Source organism: Balaenoptera musculus, chromosome 12, assembly GCF_009873245.2.
Source record: "Balaenoptera musculus isolate JJ_BM4_2016_0621 chromosome 12, mBalMus1.pri.v3, whole genome shotgun sequence".
Taxonomy (NCBI): Eukaryota; Metazoa; Chordata; class Mammalia; order Artiodactyla; family Balaenopteridae; genus Balaenoptera; species Balaenoptera musculus.
Window position 1 is genome coordinate 81,693,139 of NC_045796.1, and position 15,713 is coordinate 81,708,851.

General features: G+C 39.8%; 1 protein-coding gene across 4 annotated transcripts in view; it reads left to right on the forward strand.

Annotated features, from left to right (window-relative positions):
* CGAS (cyclic GMP-AMP synthase) overlaps positions 1-15,713 on the forward strand; it is a 33,910-nt gene that overhangs the window by 2,691 nt on the left and 15,506 nt on the right. For 3 of the 4 annotated variants that reach the window (XR_005022232.1, XM_036872174.1, XM_036872172.1), the window contains exons 2-4: positions 2,769-2,988; positions 6,359-6,601; positions 13,361-13,463. Coding sequence is in view for 3 of the 4 variants with exons in the window: in XM_036872174.1 (XP_036728069.1) it covers positions 2,769-2,988; positions 6,359-6,601; positions 13,361-13,463 (566 nt within the window). In the remaining variant the exon portion in view is untranslated. The remainder of the gene's footprint in view (positions 1-2,768; positions 2,989-6,358; positions 6,602-13,360; positions 13,464-15,713) is intronic. The other variant, XM_036872173.1, reaches the window with a different exon arrangement.

Consider the following 15,713-nt stretch of genomic DNA (forward strand, 5'->3'; position numbering starts at 1 on the left):
TCCTCGCAGAATCTGGGCCCCGGCCTCCTCTTCAACTTCATTTCATGTCACTCTTCCCCTTGTCCACACGGACTGATTTGTGTTCCTTGAGCTAAAATTTTAAAAGACTTGACAATTCCAAGTTTGGAGAAGATGTGGAGCAACTGAAACTCCCTTGCATTGATGCTGGGAGGATAAATTGGTACTACCTCTTTTGAAAACTGACATTTTTTTTCTAAAGTTAAAGATTTGCCTGTCCTGTGGTCCAACAGTCCCACTCCTGGGTACATGTACAATAGAAACGAGTGCTCGTGGCCACCCAAAGGCATACGTAAGAATGCTCAGAACAACTTTGTAATAGTTAAATTCAGAACTATCTGTAGTAGTTAAAAACTGGAAACAACCCAAATACTCAACAACAGAATGAGTAAATCTTTTTTTTTTTTTTTTAAAGCTCAGTGTTGTGTTTTAAATTTTATTTATTTATTTATGGCTGTGTTGGGTCTTCGTCTCTGTGCGAGGGCTTTCTCTAGTTGTGGCAAGCGGGGGCCACTCTTCATCGCGGTGCCCGGGCCTCTCACTATCGCGGCCTCTCTTGTTGCGGAGCACAGGCTCCAGACGCGCAGGCTCAGTAATTGTGGCTCACGGGCCCAGTTGCTCTGCAGCATGTGGGATCCTCCCAGACCAGGGCTCGATCCCGTGTCCCCTGCGTTGGCAGGTAGATTCTCAACCACTGCGCCACCAGGGAAGCCCCAGTAAATCTATTTTGGTATATTCCATTAATTCAGTGGAATACTACACAGAATGAAAAAGAACAAAGTACCACTATAGACATAATGATACAGATGAATCTCACAAACAATGTTAAATGAAAGCAGTCAGGTATAAAGGGTATATGATTCAGTTTATATGATGATCCCAAACAGGCAAACCTAACCAATGCTATTAGTAGTCAGAGTTCTGGCTTCTCTTGTGGAGGGCTTCTGATCGGGAGTGGGAGTGCTGCCGGGGATGGGAATAGGGCGATTTAGAATGCCCTCAAGGCTCACTGTCCTTACTGGGATTCAACCATTTCTCTTGAATAAATCCTTCTTGGATTGTTGCAAGCCTTTGGTTAATTTACAAAGACCTGAAAAAGTTGAATTTGACCATTTCTGCCCATGTTCTTGTCACTTTTATGGAAAGGCTTTTACTTCAGAGGCTTTTACTTCATTCCCACTGATGGCACTTCACGTGTTTGTTTCACCCCCATAGTATGTCCTAGTCAGCTTGGGCTGCCATAATAAAATATCATAGACTGAGTGGCTTAAACAACAGACATTTATTTTCTCATAGTTCTGGAGGCTGGAAGTCCATGATCCGGGTGCCAGCATGGTTAGGTTCTGGTGGGGGCTGTCGTCCTGGTTTGCAGATAGCCACCTTCTCCCCGTGTCCTCGCTGTGTTTCTCTGAGCATGTGTGCAGAGACACAGCAACCGATCTCACTTAATCTAAGTCCACCAGTCCCATCAACTAGGATCCTACCCTCATGATCTCATTTAACCTTCATTATTTCCTAAAAGCCCTGTCTCCAAGTACAGTTACATTGGGGGTTAGGACTTCAATATATGAATTTTGAGAGGACACGGTTCACTGCACAGCATGGTACATCTCAGTTTGGACTAGACACATTCACATGGTCAAAAGACAGAGGGTAGGGCTTCCCTGGTGGCACAGTGGTTAAGAATCTGCCTGCCAATGCAGGGGACATGGGTTCGATCCCTGGTCCGGGAAGATCCCACATGCCGCGGAGCAACTAAACCCGCGTGCCACAACTACTGAGCCTGCGTTCTAGAGCCCGTGAGCCACAACTACTGAAGCGCATGCACCTAGAGCCCGTGCTCCGCAACAAGAGAAGGCCACGCACTGCAACGAAGAGTAGCCCCCGCTCGCCGCAACTAGAGAAAGACTGTGCGCAGCAACAAAGACCCAACGCAGCCAAAAATAAATAAATAAATTAATTAATTAAAAAAGACATAGGGCCACCAGATACTGTGTTGAATAGTACAGTCCAATAGCTGTACTTGAAGCATACTCCTAATGAGTAAAAGACTTGTGCATTTTTAATATAGGAAAATAATCATTTATTATAATTGCTGTAATTATTATTGTGGTGATGAAGAAGATTCTTTGAAGTTCTTATTTATTTATTTATTTTTAGCCACGCTGCACGGCTTGTGGGATCTTAGCTCCCTGACCAGGGATGGAACCCGTGCCCTTGGCAGTGAAAGTGCGGAGTCCTAACCACTGGACCGCCAGGGAATTCCCTGAAGCTCTTAAAATGCTGTGGTTCAAAGACACTGATGTAGTCAGTGTATGACTTGGAGCTCATACTCATTTGGCTGACTGTTAGCTGTAAGGTGAGGGCCCTTGCTCACTAGCCAGGAGGTAACTACACATATTTTTGAGACCAGTGACAGGGGGCTGGCTCAGTGTGTAGCTTGTAACTTAAAAGGTAGCACCTTAAATTTCTTTAATTTTATCAAGGTTTAATCTCAGGAAAAAACTGGTACAGATTTTTAAAGCTTGCATATTATTTTTAATTGTTTTTAAGAAAATGAGTATAGAACCTACAAACTGAAGCCAGTACTCTTCACCTAGCTCCCCTAGTCTCACTCCCAGAGGGTATAAATATTAGAAATCTTGCTTTTCATAGTAGGATTTTAAGTGGAAATTTTAAGGAAAAAAATTGTAGTTGGTTGGAAAATATTCACAAGCCAACACATCAGTGCTATTTTTACTGTTTCTTAGATTTCTGCTCCTAATGAATTTGACGTTATGTTCAAACTGGAGGTCCCCCGAATTCAGCTAGAAGAATATTACAACAGTGGTGCTCATTACTTTGTGAAGTTCAAAAGAAATCCCAAAGGAAATCCTCTGGATCAGTTTTTAGAAGGGGAAATATTATCAGCTTCTAAGATGCTGTCCAAGTTTAGGAAAATCATTAAGGAAGAAATTAAAAATATTGAAGGTAAGATCTTTGACTTTTGATTCTTAAAGATCTAATCGTATCTGCTAATTGCCTCTCCTGATCTTTCTTGATCTCCCTGCAGCAGACTGTTGACTGCTACCTCCTAGAAACAACTCTTTGCTCTTGATTTTAGTCTACTGTATTTTCTTGGTATTCTTCCTAAATGTTGATTGACTCTATTTTGTTTGTTTTTTGGTTTTGTTTTGTTTTTTTTTTTTGGCCGCACTATGCAGCTGTGCGGGATCTTAGTTCCCTGACCAGGGATTGAACCTGGGCCCTTGGCAGTGAGTGTGGAGTCCTAACCACTGGACCACTGGGGAATTTCCGATTGGCTCTATTTTGGCCTCCACTGAATATTCGCTGAAATGCTGCCTGCACCGCTGGGTATATGTGGTTGAATAAAATTGGTGGGATTCCCCTATGAAATTTGTAAACACAAGTTGCAATGCATGCTTTGAAGGGAGTGAGTGGTAGCATGCTTTGAAGGTAGTGAGTGCTTTGGGAGAAGTGGTAGCAGTTGGGGTAGAGTGGGTAGTGGAGTAAGGCCCTGAGGCAGAAAAGAGCTTGATAAGCCCTAGAAGCAAAAAGAGGTCCATGTGGACAAGGGGAAGTGTGACATGAAATGAAGTAGAAGAGGAGGCCAGGGCCAGATTCTAGGAGGACTTGTAGATCCTGGAAAGGAGTTTAGATTTTATGCCATGTTCATCGAGAAGCCAGGTTTTAATTAGAGGGTAATGACTGGCTTTCTGTTTTTAAAAATTTGCTCTGACTTCTTCGGAGAAGATATTATAAGAAGGCAATTGAGAGTTTGGATATGTTAAGTTAGAGATTCCTATGATACATTGAAATGAATGTGTCAAGTATGTAGTTGGGTATGGGTTTGGAGCTCAGAGGGTATGTTTGGGCTGCAGGTAAACATATAAATGGCATTGACAATGGATGAAAGCATTCATTTTTCATTAATTTAATCAATGGTCATTGGTCATCTGATGTGCTGAGTGTTCTAGGTGTTTGGGACCTATTAATGAACAAATGGATGAAGACCCTCACCCTTCTGTACCTTATAATCATGTAATCACGCCTTTAATAACAAATGGAAAACATAATGATCTTGTATAGTAGAAAGTAGTAAGTCCTATGGTGAAAAAGTATAGCAAAGTGAGAGGGTTCAGGAATGCTGGGGGTGGCACAGGGGAGAAATTGCAGTGTTAAGTAGAGTGGTAAGAAGAGGATCCCATTGGAGGTTGAGAGAAGAGAGGGAGCAAAATGTGACTTGAGTATTTTGCAGGAGTGGTCAGTGTTTACATTGCTGCTGACATCCAGAAAGCCACTGGATTTTGGTCTTCGGTTTGTTTTCTGGGGGTGTTGGTAACTTTGACGTAGCAGTTTCAGTGGAGTCATGAGCGCACAAGAGAGAAGGGCAGCATGTATGGCAACTCTATAGAAAGTGTTGGGTGCGAAGGAAGTAGAAAGATGGGTAAGTATGGGGAGGCAGCAGATGCAGGGTCAAGGGAGAGGTGTCCTTTAGAATGAGAGACCCTGGATCCCTTTGTATGCAGATAGGCATGATCCAGTAGGGAGGGAGAGGCCACTGATGGGGGAGAGGGAGTAACTGAAGGAACAAGGTGAGAAGGAAGGGATCCAGAGACCGTGTGCAGGGTGGCCTTTGAAAGGCGGATGGACACTTCCTAGGTGGTAATAGGATGAAAAGAGAAGGTGATGGGTAAGAGGTGGGTGGGTTGGTGGATTTAGTGACAAGAAAATGAGGGTATGCACTAGGATTTTCTCCTTCGTGCTCTGTCTTCTCTCCCGTTGTTGTGCCTTCCAGAAGTCTTACCTGGGAGCGGTCTTTACTGCTTGTACACCCCACGTCCCTGAACCAGTATCTCTCATCTAGAAGCCTTTACCGAGTTTCTGGCCAGCCGCTCAGTGTCCATCTCCTGTTGGGTCTCCCCCAGGCACCTAGAGCTCAGTGTATCTGAAATGAAGTTCATCTCAGCCCGGTCTTTCTTCCTCCTGCCCAACTCTGTGTTGACCCCGGTCTTTCTTCCTCCTGCCCAACTCTGTGTTGACGAGTAGACTCAACACCAACCATTTCCCAGGCCAGAATCAAGGGATGGCCTCCCAGACCCCTACCTTCTTCCTTACCTCACGGATTCAGTTTATCCACCAGTTCTATTAGTCTGAACCTCTTTAATTGCTTTCACTTCTGCGACCTGGGTCTTTTTTTTTTTTTTAATAAAAATTGTACATATCAAGGTGTACACCGTGATGTTTTGATATACATAGTGAGATGACTACCACAGTCAAGCTAATTAACATATCTTCTCACATAGTTACCTTTTTGTGTGTGAGGTGAGAGTAGCTGAAATCTACTCTCTTAGCACATTTCCCGTGTGCAGTACAGTCATATGAACAGTCATCATGCTGTACGTTAGGTCTCTAGACTTACTCACCCTACGTAACTGCGACTCTGTACCCTTTGATGAACAGCTTCCCACTTCTCCCACCTCCCCGCCCCGGCAACCTCCATTCTGCAGTCTGCTTCTATGTATTTGACTTTTTTAGCTTCTCCACATAAATGAGGTCATGCATTTCGCTTAGCACAGTGACCTCCAGGTTCAGCCATATTGTCACAAATGGCAGGATTTCCTTCCTTGTTAAGGCTGAATAATATTCCATTGTCTATATATGCCACAACCTCTTTACCCACTCATTCATCAGAGGGCACCTAGGTTGTCTCCGCATCTTGGCTGTTGTGAATAACGCTGCAGTGAAGAGTGCTTGCTCCCTGTGTCCTGATGCTCACTGCCTCTCTGTATGACACGCCTCCACCCTCCGGGCTGGCTGTCGCTGGTTGGTTTTTTTGTTTTGTTCAATTTGGCCATGCCACACAGCTTGCAGGCTCTTAGTTCCCCAACGAGGGCTTGAACCTGCGCCCTCGGCAGCAAAAGCGTGGAGTCCTAACCACTGGACCGCCAGGGAGTTCCCGCTGAGGTCTTCTGAATCACCTCTCTCCTCCCAGCTGCTCATCTGGCCTCTTACGTGGGCTTCCCTCCAAACCGCCATACACAAATTTAAATGAAAATGTAATCACAGCACTCCCAAACCCCAAACTCTTCGGGGGCTACTTGTTTTATATACCAGACAGAATCTTGATAGTACTCACACCCCATAATGGGTATCAATAAATACTGGCTAAATGAGTAAAACACTGCCTTGTGGGGTCATTTTCTTCTTTAGAACTGATTTTCATCTTACCCTTAGTACTTACGGATGGATCTCCAGTTATAGCTGTGTTATTTTCCCTGTGTTTTTAGAGAAAACTGGATTGATAAGCCCTTTCTTCTTTATTAATATGTTTAAACAGACACAGATGTCATGGTGGAGAGGAAGAAAAGAGGGAGCCCTGCAGTAACACTTCTGGTTAGAAAACCTGAAGAAATATCTGTGGATATAATCCTGGCTTTGGAATCTAAAAGCAGCTGGCCTGCTAGCACCCAGGGAGGCCTGCCCATCAGTAACTGGCTTGGAGCAAAAGTTAAGAACAATTTAAGACGGCAGCCATTTTACCTCGTACCCAAGCATGCAAAGGAAGGAAGTGGTTTTCAAGGTATCTTGACTATGAAGGTTAACTTAAAAGACGTCCATATAAAAGAGTCGTTAAGGTTACGTACTAGGGCAGTGAAAGATCAACTAGTGCTATTGGCATTTCAAGAGCCATTAGGCTAAATAGGCTACAAGATGGGAGTTTGGTGAGAGATGGAATTGAAAAGGTCATAATTGTAATAGTAATATCAAATACTCAGCTTTAAGATGCCTACTAGCCCATGTTTGAATGTTGTTTTTGTTTGTTTGTTTTTAATAAAGAAAAGCAAGTACTGGCCTTGGAGTCAGACTGCCCTGGATCTGAATCCTGAGGCTTCTTCCCTTACTAGCTGTGTGATCTGGGGCTAGTTATCAAGCCCCGCTAAACCTGTTTGCTCATCTGTATATGTTTTTATTACACTAAAAAATATACAAACATTAATATACAAATTCCTTCAAACTTGTAATCATCCATAGTTTACTTTATCTAACATAGGAGATTGAATGTCAGCTAAGTACAAGAATCGTTACACGTAAAATAAACCTAGAAGGTATGTCTTTGCATTGAAGATCATTTTCAGAATGATACTTTATGAGCATGGCAGGGACTATATATACATTTCATCATGTTTCTCAATACCTCATGTCAAAGCGTATATGCAATAAGTGCTAAAATAGAAAAAAAAATCAATAAAACTACAATATTCCCAGATATCTAAACTATCTGCCCAGCATTTTAAATTTATTTAAATATTAAAAAAAGTTATTCATCAATTTAAGTTCTGACATTCCAATCAATGAACATGCAAAGCTTTATTTAAAAAAAATAATAATTCATACACTGTTGATGGAAGTGTAATATGGTACAATCATTTTGAGAAAAGGTCTGGCAGTTTCTTAAAAAGTTAAACATATATCTTCCCTAATCCAGCATTAAGTCCATAACACATTTATATAAGAATATACATAATAGCCAAAATCTGGAAATAGCCCAGAAGTCCATCAAAAGATAATGGATAAACAAACTGTAGTATATTCGTAAAATGGAATACTACTCAACAACAAAATGCAATGAACCACTGCTAAGAGAATGGATGAATACTAAAAACATTAAGACGGGTGAAAGGAAACAGAAACAAAGGGTCCATACTGTATGATCTCAATTATATTAAGTTCTAGAACAAGCAAAATTTATCTATGGTTTTTTTAAAAATTAGAGCAGAGGTTGCCTGAGGTGCTGGGGATTGATTAGGAAGGGACAGGAGAGAACTTCCTGGGGTGATGATAACTTTCTGATGGGGGATTAAAAAGATCCACATGCCGCAACTAAAAATCCTGCTTTCCTCAAGGAAGATACCGCACGCGGCAACAAAGAACACACGTGTGGCAGCAAAGAACCCACGTGCCGCAACTAAGACCCAACACAACCAAATAAATAAATTAAAGAAAACAAAAAACAAACGACACAGGTGTAGTCATTTGTCAAAACCCATCAAATGCTACATTTAACGTGTGTGCGTTTCACTGTTTGCAAATCTTACCTAAAAAATCACACACGCAAACAAATACCGAACACCAATTCATAATATTCATGCTGAAGTGTTTATGGGTAAAGTATTCTAATTAGTTCCACAACTTGTTTTATTTTATTTAAAAAATTTTTAAAACAAATATTTATTTATTTATTTGGCTGCGTCAGGTCTTCACACGATCTTTGTTGTGGCATGCAGGGTCTTTGGTTGCCGTGCACAGGCTCCAGAGCACATGGGCTCAGTAGTTGCGGCGCGTGGGCTTAGTTGCCTGGCAGCATGTGGGATCTTAATTCCCCGACCGGGGATCAAACCCGCGTCCACTGCATTGGAAGGTGGATTCTTAACCACTGGACCACCAGGGAAGTCCCCATCCACAACTTGTTTTAAAATAACAGTTTTCTTAAAAAAAAAGAATTTATGGCTGGATAGATGGATAAATATGTGATAAAGCAAATATAGCAAAACATTAATTGTAGAATGTAGGTGGCAGGCATATGAATGTTTACTATAAAATTCTTTCAACTTTTTCTGTATATTTTTGAAGGATTTCAAAATATTAAGTTTAAAACCCACTTGAAAAAATTCCTCCAGGCGGTTAAGCTGCCCAACTCAGTATGCTTAAATTCATTGTTTTCATTGTTTCTAATTTTAGGTATTGGAATTAAATTTTAATTTAGCTTTGTTTCATAAATTTATAAAGCATTCACATGGTTCCAAAGTCAAAGCTACAGAAAAAAGTATTCTTAGGGAAACACAGCTTCCCTTTATGTTCCCTCTACACTCTTCTCTCCTTCCCTGATTGGAAACCCTATAATTGTTTTCAGTTTACCTTTCATTTTTAAAAAGTACAAGTAAATACATATATATATATATATATTCATATGCAACACCCCCTCTTTAAGATAAAAAATACACTTTTCTATTTTCACTTAATAAGATATCTAGGCTATCATTCCATAGCTCTATGTAGAGATAGCACTCGTTCCTTTTTTTAAAAAAATCTTATACTGTTTTTAAAGGTTACTTTCCATTTACAGTTACTACAAAGTATTAGCTGTACTTCCCGTGTTGTACACTACGTCCTTGTAGCCCATCTTATATCCAGTAGTTTGTACCTGCCCCTCCCCCCCCACTGATTACCACTCATTTGTTCTCTATATCTGTAAGTCTTCTTTTTTGTTATCTTCACTAGTTTGTTTTATTTTTTAGATTCTACATATAAATTATGTCATACACTATTTGTCTTTCTCTGTCTGACTTATTTCACTTAGCATAATGCCCTCCAAGTCCATCCATGTTGCTGCAAATGGCAAAATTTCGTTCTTTTTTTTATGGCTGAGTAGTATTCCACTGTCTTCTTTATCCATTCGTCTGTTGATGGACACTTAGGTTGCTTCTGTATCTTGGCAATTGTGTATAATGCTGCTGTGAACATTGAGGTGCATGTATCCTTTCGAATTAGTGTTTTTGTTTTTTTTTGAGCACCCATTCCTTTTTACAGTCTGTTTTTACAGCTGGTCGAGGAATAGTAAATCCATATCTAATTTTGCTGGTATTGCCAAAATCACCTCCATACAGAATTCACCAATTTGCATTCCCACAGCAGTGTATGAGAGTACCCATTTCACCCTCAGCTTTAACAACAGAACTCATTAAACCCTTTGGAATTTTTGCCAATAATCCAAAAAGAGAGAAATGATATTTCAACATAGTTGTTTAAAATACACTTTTAATTTTAGAATAGTTTAAGATTTGCAGAAAAAGTACAAAGATAGTATAGAGAGTTCCTATACACCGCATACCTTTTTCCCATTATTAGCATCTTACATTAATATGACACATTTGTCATAATTAATGAACCAATATTGATGTAGTCTTGTTAATTAAAGTCCATACTTTACTCAGATTTCCTTGGTTTTTCCCTAATGTCCTTTTTCTGTTCCAAGATCCCATCTAGGACACCACATTGCATTTAGTCGTCACATCTCCTTAGCCTCCTCTTGACTGTGACAGTTTCTCAGTCTTGCCTTGTATTTGATGACCTTGACAGTTTTGAGGAGTACCAGTCAGATATTTTGTGGAACATCCCTCATTTGGCACGTGTCTCATGCTTTTCTTGTGGGTTAGACTGGAGTTCTGAGTTTGGTGGAGGAGGACCGCAGAGTTGAAATGCCATTCTCATCATATGACATCAAGGGTACATCGTGAGTATGACTTAGCACTGCTGGCATGGACCTTGATCACCTGGCTGAGGGAGTGTTTGCCAGGTTTCTCCACTGTTAAGATCCTCTCTTTCCCCCTTTTCATACTGTGTTATTTGGAAGGAAGTCACTGTGCGCAGCTCACACTTCAGCTCACCTCTTTATTTATTTTTTTAAAAATTATTTATTTATTTATTTTTATTCGTTTGTGCCGGGTCTGAGTTGTGTCTCGCGTGCTCCTTAGTTGCGGCATGCAAACTCTTAGTTGCAGCATGCATGTGGGATCTAGTTCCCTGAGCGGGGATCAAACCCAGGCCCCCTGCATTGGGAGCGTGGAGTCTTAACCACTGGACCACCAGGGAAATCCCTAAGCTCACCTCTTTAAGAGCAGAGTATTTACACAAATTATTTGATATTCTGCATGGGAGATTTATCTCTTCTCTCCCATTTATTTATTTACTTAAATCATATCAGTATGGACTCATGGATATTTGTCTCATATTTTGGGCTATAATTCAATACTGCTTTCATTTTGTTGCTTAAATTGTTCCAGCTTTGGCCTTGAGGAGCTCTTTCATTTGGCTCCTGTGTCCTTTCGACAAACGTCCCATAATTGTGGGTTTTGTTTTGTTTTCAGCACTAACTCACTTTCTGGTACTACAAGATGCTCCAGGCTCATCTTGTGTATTTCTTGCTTCAGTCCTAGAATCAGCCATTTCTCCAAGGAACCCTGTATCCTTTCATTGGAGAGTGTACTAGAAGCATGATCTGGGTGCTGTGTGTGCTCTGCTACTAGGGTGTCATCCCTCTCAGCTGGAGTAGCAAGGAAATATATGTATGATTACTAACCCCAGCATATGCACAGCTCTATAGGTATTTCCGTATGTCACCACCTGTATCTGTTTTAAGTGGTACATGAGTTCATACTGATGTCTCTAACTGTAATCCACTATCACGTGGATCGTTCTACCTTCTCTCCTTGCTCTCTGTAACCTCTCATTCCAACAGTGAGAAACCTGGCTCCCACCATCTGCCACCCACCTCCTCCGCTGTTGCTTGTTCAGTTCCAATCCACATGTATGGATGGTTTGGAATTGTAAATCCATTCCCCTGTGTGCACAGTGCATGTGTACAGTTCCTTTTGCCTTCAGTCTTACAGACCCCATTTCCAGAGTAACTTAGGTCAACACCTTTTGCCCCCATGCCCTTCAGGGAGTTTGTGTCATACATTCGTAATACAGTTAGAGTATTTTCACAGTCTGCATTACTTCTTGAGATCCCTTGACCTTCTAAATGACTCTTTAACAATTTGTGTATGTTAAGGTTCACTCTCTGTGCCATGAAGTTCTATGGGTTTTGACAAATGCATTGCATCGTGTATCTACCATTACATGATACCAATAGTTTCACTTCCCTAAAAAGTCCCTGTGCTTCACTTATTCAACCCTCCGCATCCCAAACCTCTGGCAACCGCTGACCTGTTTACCATCTCTATAGTTTGCCTTTTTCAGAATGGCATAAATGGATGTTGTAAATGGATTTATACAGCATCTATGAGCACACCTATCTATGCCACCTTCTCCATATATTTCTTGTCTGTATATTGTGTAGGCTTTAGTATACTCTTTATTCTGTCCCCCCCTAAAATCTTTGTCTGTCCTTGAGCTATACCATATTGTCATACATAATGTGACTTTATAAGTCTTGATATCTGCTCTCCCACTTTGTCCTTCTTAAAGAGTGTTTTAGATATTCTTGACCCTTTTATTTTCATAAAAATGCTGGTATCATCTTGTCAAGGTCTACAGAAACATTTTTTTTTGGAGTTTTGATTGTGAGTGCATTGACCCTATAGATGAATTTGGGGAGACTTGATATATTTACAATAATGAGTCTTCTAATTCATGTGCAGGTGCACATCTCCATTTATTTAGATTTCCTCTAATAATTTTCAGTGAAGTTTTTAAATTTTCTCCACAGAAAGTTTATATGTCTTTTGTTAGATTTACTCATAGGCAATTGTAACTTTTTATTATGAAAAATTTTAAACCAATAGAAAAGTAGACTGAAGAATATATTGAACTCACGCATACCTGTCACCCAGCTTCTTTTGTATTTTCTACATATACAGTTATATCATCTGTCAGTAATGATAGCTTTGTTTCTCTCTTTCCAGTGATATAACCCTATTTTTCCTTCTCTTACTGTGCTTGCTAGGTTAGCCAGTGCATGTTGAACAGAAATGGGGATATCACACAGCCTGCCTTCCTGATTTCAAAGAAAAAACTTCAACTATTTACATTAGATTATCATGTTGCTGTGTTTTTTTTTAAATAATCTACCTGTTATTAGATCAAGTTTCCATCCACATTTAACTTACTGAGAGGTGTTTTCTTTTAATGATGAATGAATGTTAAATTTTATTAGCTGTACTTTCTGCTTCTGTTGAGTTGATCATATGTTTTTCCCCTCTTCTGTTAATGTGACAGATTATATTGATTGATTTTTAAAATTATAAACCAATTTCTGATTAAAACCAGATAGTGATAGGATGGTCAGAGCTTAAAAGAGCTATCCATGGTTAAAACTTGGGGAGAAGGGGGAGATCATTCTATTCTTACATAAACTCCCAAAAAATAGAAAAAAAGGAAATGTTCCCTGGTTCATTTTACATGAATACCCAAACTTGCAAGGATGGTATAAAAGGATAAACAAAAAACTTCAATCAATCAATTCAAATTATTGTTGAAACAAAACATCAACAGACTGTATTTAGCAATATATAAAAGGCAATACATCTTACCATGGCTAAATGTATTAAGCTCTGAGTTCTCCCCCCAATTTTTTTTCTATCTTGGCACATTGTTTGCTTGTTCAAATCACTTGTTTTAATATGTAATCACATTGTTCATCTGTTCACTTCTTTTGGTCTATCTCCCCCTAGAAATTTTTCAGGATGATATTTTAATGAAGGAAATCATTTAAATATTGTGTTGTTTATATTGCTTGTTTTTGGTAAAGTGCTTTTCTATTTTTCTTTTGGAAATTAAGAAGAAACATGGCGTCTGTCCTTCTCTCACATTGAAAAGGAAATTTTGAAAAATCACGGACAATCTAAAACATGCTGTGAAATTGATGGAGTGAAATGTTGCAGGTAACCTCCTTATTTTGTGAAATGACAGATTATCAATAGAATGCTTAGTTCTTTGTTGACTCCATAGTTTAAACCTGAAGATGATCATTGCTGGGTTGAGTCCTGGGGGCAGTCATGGCTGGATTGACCTGGAGTATTAGAGTGTAAGAATGAAACCAAGGAAGCCAGGTCCAAGGGACTAAGGAAAGAGTGTTGTTAGAAGGCAATGGTGGGACTTCCCTGGTGGTCCAGTGGTTAAGACTCTAAGCTCCCAACACGGAGGGCCTGGGTTTGATCCCTGGTCAGGGAACTAGATCTTGCATGCCGCAACTAAGAGCCTGCATGCCACAACTAAAAGATCCCGCACGCGGCAACGAAGATCCCGCGTGCGTGCCACAACTAAGACCCAGCACAGCCAAACAAATAAATAAATAAATAAAAATTAAAAAAAAAAAAAGGCAATGCTGGGGAGCATAGTCCTGAGCCTGGATTATATGGATGTGGATGTATGAAAGTAGGACAGAGCGAAGGGTGTGAGCACTAGTCATGACTAGTCGTGACAGTTGGATTTGTCTTAGCGTTCTGGTTGCTTCAAGGTAATGAATATTAATGTTGCATAATGGCAGGAGACCAAAGGACCACTCTTATTGGATGCTGGTGCTTGCTTTGAGGTGGTTTGGCTGTGTTGAAGGCCAGGGACTGACCAGCTAAATTTGAAACAACACTGAGAGATGTGTAATTATTTTTCTTGGTAGCATACACACCATAAAGAACTGAGCTTGAAAAGGAATCATTCATTTGAGTTTCTAAAGTTGTCTGGAATAAGGATCACAAAAGTTAAAAGGTTAAAACAAGAATGCCCAATGTGCAGGCACAGGAAGTTCTTTAAGGCTTCATATGCAGGCTTTGAAGCAAGCATTAAGAAAAGTATATTGTTGATTAGGCTTAGTAATTTTATAAACATTAAATTTTGTCAGCTGCTAAATAACTGGATGATTAATGTAAACCAAAATAAGACAAAATCATTTTATAAAAATTAAAACAAGATTTTTCTAGGTACTAAATAACTGGATGAATAATATAAATATCTGCCAGTTTCATGTAGTTGAATTAATCCTGATAGAATAAAATATTTAAACTAGGAGTGGGGAAGAGGAAAGGAGAAAATAGGTTCTTGAAACTTTAAAGCATGTATTTGAAAAAGTAATTAGGTTTTAGAATGACTCTGTAATTATATTATTTATATATATTGGGGTGGCCAAAAGGTTCGTTCAGTTTTTTCCATAAGATGGCTCTAGTAACACTTAGTTGTCTTTAACATCATTTGAAACAGTTTTGTTAGATTGTATTGACAGCTGTCATATCAGTGTGCATTTTTAAAAAAACATCAAAATCGGTGAATTTTTGTGTATCCATTTTAATATTGAAGATGGAAGAAGAAAAGCAACATTTTTGGCATATTATGCTTCATTATTTCAAGAAAGGTAAAAACGCAACTGAAACGCAAAAAAAGATTTGTGCAGCGTGTGGAGAAGGTGCTGTGACTGATCTAACATGTCAGTAGTGGTTTGCGAAGTTTCATGCTGGAGATTTCTCACTGGACAATGCTACACGGTAGGGTAGACTAGTTGAAGTTGATAGCGATCAAATCGAGACATTAACTGAGAACAATCAATGTTATACCACGTGGGAGATAGCCTACATACTCAAAGTATCCAAATCAAGTGCTGAAAATCATTTGCACCAGCTTGGTTATGTTCACTGCTTTGGTGTTTAACTTATGGGTTCCACATAAGTTAAGTGAAAAAACCTTCTTGACCATATTTCCGCATGTGATTCTCTATTGAAATGTAACAAAAACGTTCCGTTTTTAAAACAAATTTGTGACGGGTGATGATAAGTGGATACTGTACAATAATGTGGAACGGAAGAGATCGTGGGGCAAGGGAAATGAACTACCACCAACCACATCAAAGGCTGGTCTTCATTCAAAGAAGGTGATGGTGTGTATATGGTGGGATTGGAACGGAGTCCCCTATTATGAGCTCCTTCTGGAAAACCAAACAATTCCAACAGTACGGCTCCCAATTGACCAACTGAAAGCAGCATTCGACGAAAAGCATCCAGAATTAGTCAACAGAAAACGCATAATCTTCCATCAGGATAATGCAAGACCTCATATTTCTTTGATGACCAGGCGAAAACTGTTACAGCTTGGCTGGGAAGTTCTGATTCATCCGAAGCATCCAGAATTAGTCAACAGAAAACGCA